Source organism: Miscanthus floridulus, chromosome 5 (assembly GCF_019320115.1).
Source record: "Miscanthus floridulus cultivar M001 chromosome 5, ASM1932011v1, whole genome shotgun sequence".
NCBI classification, from domain to species: Eukaryota; Viridiplantae; Streptophyta; class Magnoliopsida; order Poales; family Poaceae; genus Miscanthus; species Miscanthus floridulus.
In genome coordinates this window covers 103,041,153-103,051,006 of record NC_089584.1, presented here as the reverse complement: position 1 = coordinate 103,051,006, position 9,854 = coordinate 103,041,153, and the positions used below count along the sequence as shown (strand labels likewise).

The following is a 9,854-nucleotide window of genomic DNA, read 5'->3' as shown; positions in this document are numbered from 1 at the left end:
GCCGAGTTCTCATACAACAATAGTTATCAGAAAAGCATTAGAATGGATCCATTTGAAGCACTCTATAGTCATAGGTGTAGAACATCGCTGAGTTGGTCTGAGCCTGGAGAAAGAAGATTCTTTGGGGTTGACCTTGTGAAAGAAACAGAAGACAAGGTTAAGCAAATACAAAGTAATTTGAAGATAGCTCAATCCCGACAAAAGAGTTATGTGGATAGACGATGTAGACCATTGGTGTTTAGCAAAGGAGATTTTGTATATCTGAAAGTATCACCAATGAAGGGAGTTATTCGTTTTGGTGTTAAAGGCAAGTTGGCATCTCGATATATTGGACCATATCAAATTTTGGAGAGGTATGGAAAAGTGGCATATCGCTTGAAATTACTTGAACATCTCGCAGTTGTGCATGATGTGTTCCATGTTTCTTAATTGAAAAAGTGTCTCCAAGTGAGCAAAATATTGAGGTTGAAGGAGTGGAGCTTGAACCATATTTGACTTATTCCAAATATCCTATCCGAGTTTTGGATCAGAAAGATCGTGTTACTCGAAGACGGACAATCAAGTTCTATAAAATACAATGGAATCAACATTCAGAAGAAGAAGCTACTTAGGAATCAGAAGATTACTTATTAGAAAAATTTCCAGAGTTTCTTGCGATAATATAGAGTAATGTTAGTTGAGCTAGGTTGTTACAAATTGTGTTTTCTAAAAGGACCTTAGCTGTTTTATAGACAGATCTTGTATGTGTTCTCGCGACACATTTCCTTTTCTATTACTTATCCTATGGCTTTGAATCTCAGGACGAGATTTCTTTTAGGGGAAAGGATTGTAACACCTCGGGTGTTTAAATACTAAAACCTGACATGTCATCATACGCATTGCAAAGCATTTAGCATTTGGTGAAAACTTTGAGATGCATACACTAAAACAAGTTTATATTTATGTGGTATGTGTTGAATTGTATTGTTTGGCTCAAGTTCAAAGTTTGCTTGGATTTTTAAATTTTCAAGAAAACCTTGATTTTCAGCATTTAAATCCAACCCTAAAAACTCATTTCAAAATTTAAGTATATTTTGGGGTTGAGCCCAAAAGGAAAAGTGTAGAGCTTGACAAGTTATACAAAAGTTTGTTTTTAGATTTTTCAAAGTTGTTTAGTAAAATTTGAAGTTATTTGAAAAGGCGAAATTCCTTAAATGTCCCCTATTTGAATTTAAAAGTTCATTTCAAAATATAGACCGAATTAGGGGTTGGTTATAAAAAAAAAGTTGTAGAACTTTTGATTTTGAACAACTTTTATTTTTGAAGATTTTTGAGTTGTTATACAAATTTGGGAGTAATTTGGATTTTAAACTGGATGGCAATTCTATAATTTTGATGAACAGTGTTCACCGCTCTTGCTACATTGCCGGCGATCCTTCGGCTTGCTTCTAGTCGCGCGCGTGGTCGTCTGGGCGTCGCGCTGGCGAGGGAAATGGCTTCACTGTGACTTCCTTGCACTTCCTGGCCATCCTTTATAACCTGAGTCGTCGTCGTCTTTGCCGTTTCCTCCTCCTCTGTTTTTCCGTCGCCTTGCTCATCTCCGGCGAGCTCGCACCGTCGCGGTAGTGTCTTCTCCGTCGCGGCATAGCGCTAGATAGCTTCGCCTACTCCTTGCGCACCCAGCCAGCTAGCTCTGGTCGATTGATTTCGCCGTGAGTTCACCGTTCGTCGCTTTCTTCCTCGCGGCCAGCCACGTCACCCGAGATTACGTTTCTCCGTGGCCAGCATCCTCCGGTGAGCCGTTGCCTGTGATCTGTGTACCTACGGCTTCGTCTCAATGCTGTGGTGCTTAATCCTTTGTTGCTGGCCGGCTCCGTTACCTATTTAAATTTATCTAGACTCTTGGAGTTGCTCTAATTAGCATAAAAGGCTACAAACAGTGCCTAATGTACGGGCCGGGTTCACCTGGGTTTGTTCCGGGTCCCCGCTACCGAAGGTACCGTCGGACGCTTGCTTAAGCCCACGACAACAACTCACCTCCCGGGCCTACCACGCAATCTCTAGAAACAAACAGCGCCAATGTGCATTGGGCTCGGCAATCCTGACCCGATCAAAGACGTAGGTACCCCCAAATTTCCCCTCGCGGAGCCACGCGGATCGAGTCCCCGTCGAATTCGCCTCTGCCGCCTGCTCGATCCGGTGGCCGCGAACTCGCCGCTGTCGGATCGTCTTCGCTGGGGCGATTAAGCTACGGGATTTGAAGAGATCTAAGCGAGTCGCGGGCAGCAGCCATGAGCGAGGTGTTCGAGGGCTACGAGCGGCAGTACTGCGAGGCCTCCGCCTCGCTCTCCCGCAAGTGCACCGCTGCCTCCGCCCTCGATGGAGGTAAGCAAGATTCCCATGTTTAATATGATCCCCTTTGGATTCCGTTGGGGAGCACCTGCTTTTGTTGATTGTTTTGGTCTGATGATTCGGTGGGCTATCCGCAGAGAAGAAGAAGCAGAAGCTGTCCGAGATCCAATCCGGCATCGAGGAAGCTGAATCGCTGGTAAATAGATGCCGCAACGCATTCTATTCTGGGGATCCCCTTGGCTAACTGGATATAAGACATCGACGCCTTCAGTTCTGCTCAATTGATTTGGGGAGCGGGTAGAATAGTAGAGATTAGGGATTTTTTCGTTTCCATCGGTACAGTTTTGGTGTTCTGAGGGAGCTGTGAGATGTTTATGTGCCTTGGTCTTCATTTTGGGGGTTTGGGGGAGAGTAATTTTATGTTTTCGTTTTATGTGTTTGCAGATTCGGAAGATGGACCTGGAGGCAAGGAGCCTACAGCCTAGCATTAAGGCTGGTTTGCTTGCAAAGCTGAGGGAGTATAAATCTGACCTTAACAATGTCAAGAGTGAGCTTAAGAGGATATCAGCGCCCAATGCCAGGCAGGCTACCCGGGAGGAGCTCCTGGAGTCTGGAATGGCTGATACTCTCGCGGTGAGCTTAATGCTAGGATCTTTTCAGGACTGTGTCTACAAAGTGTTGAGCTATGCTTAATACTTCAATGCGTAACATATCATATCAGGGCACTTATTATAGATTGCATCAGAGCAAAAGTGTCATAGGTCCAATGTCTGTGAGCTAGAAATAACTGATTATCTGTGTTTGTACTTTTAAATGTGGATGTGGTTCATATCAGGTGATTTGGTTTGCATTGAAATGATAATTTTTTTCTTTTTTGCCCTCGGTATTTATTATTATACCTACATAGGTGGGTGGAATATTAGTCATTCAGTCTAAATGATTGATGGTGCTATATCTGTTATTTAGTTGCATTTTGCTTGCAACATTGTGCATCATTGTAACAATGGGACATGTGAACTAGGAATTAGTTCAATGAATGATTTACATGTGCATGTTGGTAAATCCACCCGGATTACTACATTACATTTTGGCATTTCACCTTTTTTCAATTTTGGATATCCAAGTTTTAGCACTACGGCTCTGTGGCAGGATCTTGCCAGCATGTTTATATATGTTCTCACTTCTCACAAATGCATATCTGACCATCAAGTTTAATCGATGGCTTTCCTTATCTTACATGCTTAGATGGCACGATTTCAACTTTTGTTCTATAAGAATATGTGCTGCATATTCGAACATAGATGGATATATCAGATAGTTTCACCTTTTCATCCTGATATACTTTATTTTAAATTTTTTATTTGAATTCTTAATAGTGTACACCACCGATTGGCATCTGTGTGGCTGATCACCTTTACCTCCCATGTGGCCCTTAACTAACTGTGCTTCACTTAAGTTTTATGATGTTGGTAGCATAGGGTTACCCTTACCACGAACATCTTCATATTGGTAATGGATGAATGAAAACAGTGGAAGACATGATAGAAGCAAGAAATCCTTTGTTTCATCATATATCTCTGTAATATTCTGTTTGTCACTAAATAAGATATAACCATTACATTTATAAAAAGAAATTTACTTGTGTTGGATGATTTTTCTGTTCTTATCTCCAGAACATACTTCTGTAGTCTGACAAAAGTAAATCACATGGTAGTACTGCCCTATTGTAAGTTACCTGTCAATATCTATTTATACATAAGAAACGTTCCTCGAGTAATACAAATAGTTCTGGCACCAGCTGAACGTAAGGAACTTTAAGTTCATTAGTTGTTTTGGAATGTTGTTTAATATCTAGTAAAGATTGGATTACCTATGTTTCTTATTCCTCAATGTCAGTGTACAATAGGACTGCTGCCTCTACATTCCTGTTGCATTTATTTTGGTTGTGCTGGTTTGATTTATTGAGGCCTTTTGTCTCAGGCTTCTTACAGTTTTTTTTACTCATGTCATACTTGGGGGACTCTCCCATGGCTCAGGTGTCTACTGATCAGAGGGGAAGATTGATGATGACAACTGAAAGACTGAATCAGTCCACTGACAGAATTAAAGAGAGCCGAAGAACTATGTTGGAGACAGAAGAACTTGGTGTCTCAATTCTTCAGGACCTTCACCAACAGCGACAGTCACTACTACATGCTCATACTACTGTATGTACCTGTCTCAACAGCACTTCCTATTATATAGATTTACTTTCTGGTCGTTTTCTGATTTTGCTGCAATGATTCTTGCTAACAAAACCTATATAACAGCACTACTAATTTAGTTCATTGACTGCGCTCTATATTGGCTTTATTCATAGCAAGCTCAGCTTGGATTTTGTTTAGTTCAGAACTTTTTCATGAAAATTAAATGTTAGTTATCTTTTTTCTGTGGTTCACTGTTGAAATCTTAGTGATTTGTAGTATTGGTGTTGAGTGTGTGCTTTTTTTTTCCTTTATGTTTTATGTTCCTTTTTTTTTTGCTGGTTTTATGTGTTGTCGGTGGACCCTTTTCTCCTTAATATAATGATGTGCATCTTTCCTGTATGTTTTAGAAAGTTGTTCAAATATTCTGTTAGGTGTGCTGGGCTACAATCTCGAAATCTCTCTCCCAAATAACTCATCGCCATTCTCCTTTTTATTTTTTTGACGATCCAGATTAGATTTTTTTTATTCGTGACCTAAGTGACTCTATCTCATCGCTCCATATGGATACTTAATATTGTTTTGCTACATTAATTGGAGTAAAGATTAGATTGTACTCCATCCGTTCCAATTTATATGTCGTTTTGGCTTTTCTAGATACACAACTTATATATCTAGCATATTGTATATCTAGGTGCATAGCAAAAGCTATGTACTTAGAAAAGCCAAAACGGCCTATAATTTGGGACAGAGGGTGGTACTTCAGGAATTTAGACTGTCTTGTGCTTCTGTGCACACGTTAAAGATTATATTTGATCGCAAAAAAGTTAAAGATTATATTGTACTTCAGGAAGTTTAGACTGGTGCTGTATTTTCTTGAACACTTGTAGGACTTATAGTACATTTCGTAAGGATGAGCGTGCATTTTGTTCTGCATTATGTGATGTCTTTACTATATGGATGGCTGTGGAATTTTAGTGCAAAGTATTGGTGATTGCATTAAAAAGGGAAAGATCCTTAGTAAAAAAAAAGGTGCATGCAACACATGTAACCTGTTCCTTGTTGAAATTGAATATCAGAATTATACCTCCGCTGCTGTAATGGGTTCAGTAGGTAATCTAAAGAGTAAAGTAGATCAGTGGCCCCCAAACTTGTTTGACAGTGTCACCTAGATCCCTGAAGTATTGATCTGCATATCTGGGTCTTAATTGTGCCACTCTGATTGCCGATGTGGCTGGCCAGCATGGACATCTGAAAGAAAAATGATGTTAAGGGATGACATGTGGGTCCCACTGGATCTTTTATTTTTGTCATCAGCTATCATGTTTGAATGAATGCGCTGACATGGATGATGCGTAGATGCTAAGTAAATAAACACATAAACATTGATTAGAGAGGTCTCTTGACCCCAAGTGAACCACCTAGTAAGTTTATAGGGACCCTAATATGCAAGTTAATAGTTCAGGGACGTAGCTGACACAACTGAACAAATTTGAGGACTGCCGATGTATTTTAATCTATAATAACAAAATTGTGTTGGCTAAAATACTGCACCATAGTGTACATTCTTGGTATGTTAATCTGCTTTGTGTTGTGTGCGCACGTTCGTGTGTTAGAACTTTCATATTTGTGTCTATTATTGATATTGATACCCTCTTGCTCATAGTTGCACGGAGTCGATGATAACATTGGCAAGAGCAAGAAGATCCTGGCTGCAATGTCAAAGAGGATGGATAGGAACAAGTGGATCATTGGGGGAATTATTACAGCTCTCGTTCTGGCCATCCTTCTCATACTTATACTTCAAGCTCGCTCATTAAGCCTGCCTGCAGGTAGGTTCCCCCCACATATCTGTGTTCAGTAATTGTGTGATAAGAGTTGTCTGAATGCTGTGTATTGAGCAACACGCGGCTCTCCGAGCATCATTTGTTCCCCCCAAACCTGTAAACTTCTGTGGCTCATGTGTGTACAGTCAAGATACTTCCAACTATGTAAACTGTCTAAAGAGTGAAAAAAATTTACTTGGTGTTGAGTCTCATGTGCCTAACTCACGTTGTTCTGTCATGTTAAACTAGAGAGGTTAAAGAGTGGAGACCCTGTTGAGGGCAGCAAGGAGTCTGCTGAGTTGCTGAAGAAGCAACGCTTGTCCCAACCTTTTGAAAACACTGCGAGATCGGCGGTGGCTGCGCCTGGCAGCCCCCGCCGGGCACAATGAATATCTTAAGCGTGAACTGCCGGGGCTGCGGGCAGCCCGAAGCAGTTCAGGAACTTTGCCTGTTGGTGGAGAAGTGGCCTGCGGTGGTGTTCTTGATGGAGACGAGGATGGGGGAGGAGCGTGCCCTTGGCTTGCAACGTAACTTTGGCTTTCCTAATGCCATCGTTGTCAAGTCGGAGGGTTTGAGCGGTGGTTTGATGCTGCTTTGGCAGCGGAATGTGGTGGTTGCTGAGCTAAGTAAGTCGAAGTCGCACATTGATGTCCTCTTGTCTTGTGAAAACTTGAGGATCTCGCAATGGAGCGTCGAGATCGTCGGAAGGAGAGTTGGTACCTCTTGAGATTTCTGAGAGCGCAGTCTGATTCCCCTTGGCTGTGCTTAGGAGATTTCAACGAGGTGTTACTAGCGGAGGAGCAAATTGGTGGCAATGACAGAGAGGCCTGGCAGATGGCGGCCTTCAAGGACGCCGTCAATGACTGTCGCCTGACGGACCTTGGCTACCATGGTCTCCCGTACACGTGGGACAACCGGCAGGATGCTGCCCGGAATGTCAAGGTCCGCCTTGATCGAGCTTTTGGAGACAACAGGTTTCTTGATGTTATGGGAGGATCAGAAGTCTTCCATGTGCCTCTAGCAGAGTCGGACCATTGCGGTGTTCTTGTGGAGGTGAGAGAAAAGAAACCACCTTGGTCGTTGTCAGGGCCGGAGGAAACCAAAACCTTTCCGGTATGAGAATATGTGGAAGAACCATGGAGAGTATATGGAGTTTGTTAATCGGTCATGGGATCCAGGACCCGGTACCGGTGACTTATCTACTGCTGCGTCTGCTCTTTTGGCTTTACAAAAAACTCTGAAGACCTGGGACAGGGACGTTTTTGGCTCGATTAAGCAGCAGGTAAAGAGCCTGAGAGCTGAATTGGAGGCGGAGAGGAGTAGCACCCTGTACCAAGGACCTACGGACAGGGAACGACATTTGGTGGCCACGTTGGGGGAGGTGCTGGCACGTGAAGAAACTATGGAACGGCAGCGGTCGAGAATTGCTTGGTTAAAAGAAGGCGACCGGAATACGGCCTTTTTTCAGGCTAAAGCGCGTGCACGGAACCGAACTAACAGGATTAAACTGCTCAAGGATGAGGCAGGAAATGAGTTTACTGATCAGGATGACCTTGAGAGGTTGGCTTGTGATTTTTACCAGAAGCTGTTTGCGGCACAGGAGAATCTGCAACCTGAGTTAATTTGCCGCCATGTACCACGGAAGGTCACCCCGGAGATGGCGGATGTTTCGGAGAGACCTTTCTCTGAGCAGGAAGTGGAGGAGGCTTTCTTTCAGATGGCGCCAAGCAAGGCTCCAGGAGCAGACGGTTTTAACGCTGGCTTTTTTTAGACCCACTGGCAGCTGGTTAAGGGGTGTGCGGTGCCTGCGATTTTGGGTTTCCTGAATGGAGGTGAATTACCTGCGGAAGTAAACAAGACTTTGTTGGTGCTTATTCCGAAGGTCACGAGTCCGCAGGATTTGTCTCAATACCGCCCAATTTCTCTTTGCAATGTTTTGTACAAACTGTGCTCCAAAACGTTGGCAAAGAGATTGCGGCGGATCCTTGATGATGTTATATCGGAAGAACAAAGCGCCTTTGTGCCGGGGCGCTTGATCACGGATAACGTGCTGATTGCATATGAAAGCATTCATTATCTATGGAAAAAGAAGGGGAAGACAGGAGGCTGTGCTATAAAATTAGACATGGCAAAGGCATATGATACAGTTGAGTGGAACTATTTGCGAGTGATCATGGAGGCGTTGGGGTTTCCTGAAACTTGGTGCTCGCTGGTTATGAAATGTGTTTCATTAGTCTCTTTCTCGGTTAGAGTTAATGGAGTTTTCTCGGACAGTTTTACACCAACACGTGGATTTCGTCAAAGAGATCCGATCTCACCGTATCTCTTCTTGCTGTGCTCTGAATGGCTCTCTTGCATGTTGAAAAACATTGGGCCCTTATATATCTCAAGAGGTGTACGGGTGAGTACAAAAGCACCTTGGATTTCTCACCTCCTTTTTGCTGACGATTGTTTGATTTTAACTCAAGCATCAAAAAGGGGAGCAGAGCGTGTTGCCTCAGTCCTAGATGGTTATAACAAAGGATCAGGCCAATTGGTGAATAAACAAAAATCAGCAATTTTTTTAGCCCCAACTCTGAACAAGAGTGTAAACAAGAAGTACAAGCAATTCTGCAAATTCCGAATGAAGCGCTTGGTGAAAGATACTTGGGTCTACCCACTTCAGCTGGGCGGGGTGCTTCCAATGCTTTCAACTATGTGCCAGCCCGGGTGAGGGGTTTTGTCGGAGGTTGGGCAGAGAAGGATTTGAGCTGTGCGGCGCGAGAGGTGCTGCTGAAGGCTAATGCACAGTGGGTGCCTACATATCCGATGACGTGCTTCAAATTGCCTCCTGTAGTTTGCCGAAAGCTGACAACGGTTGTGTCAAATTACTGGTGGGCAGTTCCCTGGACAACCATAAAATTCATTGGCTGCGGTGGGAAAAATTGACACGACCAAAGTGCCAGGGAGGTATTGGCTTAAGAGATTTCTCACTTTTTAATCAAGCAATGCTTGGCAAGCAAGGGTGGAGGCTGATTATGAGACCGAGCTCGCTGTGTGCTAGGGTTCTGCGAGGGAAGTATTTTCCTAAAGGTGACTTCCTCACAGCTACCAAAAGGAGGCATTGCTCAGAAACTTGGAGGGCAATCCTACATGGAAGAGATGTGTTAAAGAAGGGTCTGATCATGAGAATTGGACTGGGGGAGGTAGATATTTGGCAAGATAACTGGATCCCAGGCTTGAGGCCCTTCAGGCCTCTGGTTCACTTGCCAACAGCTGCTGTCGAACGGGTGCAGGACCTTTTCGTTCCTGGCACGCGTGTTTGGGATGAGCAGCTCGTGCGTCGATCGTTTGTGGAACCGGAGGCGGCGGAAATTTTGAAGATCAAGCCCGGTATGTCTTTGGTGTCTGATGTCAAGGCTTGGGCGTTTGAGAAGCATGGGCAATATTCGGTCCGCTCAGCTTACAGATTGCTCAAGGTTGAGCAAGCGGCAATGGCCATGGCCGCGACGGGTGAGACCGGGGCCTCTAGGGA

The 9,854-nt window shown here is 43.7% G+C and overlaps 1 protein-coding gene and 1 pseudogene across 1 annotated transcript; both read left to right on the top strand.

Moving 5' to 3' along the window:
- Positions 1 to 2,019: 2,019 nt before the first annotated feature.
- On the top strand, positions 2,020 to 6,550 carry LOC136450363 (vesicle transport v-SNARE 13-like; annotated as a pseudogene).
- A 175-nt stretch (positions 6,551 to 6,725) lies between these two features.
- Positions 6,726 to 8,111, top strand: LOC136455041 (uncharacterized). The gene is made up of 3 exons (XM_066455230.1): positions 6,726 to 6,966; positions 7,110 to 7,393; positions 7,584 to 8,111. The coding sequence occupies exons 1-3, from the start codon at positions 6,726 to 6,728 to the stop codon at positions 8,109 to 8,111; spliced, it is 1,053 nt and encodes a 350-aa protein (XP_066311327.1).
- The last annotated feature ends 1,743 nt before the right edge of the window (positions 8,112 to 9,854 follow it).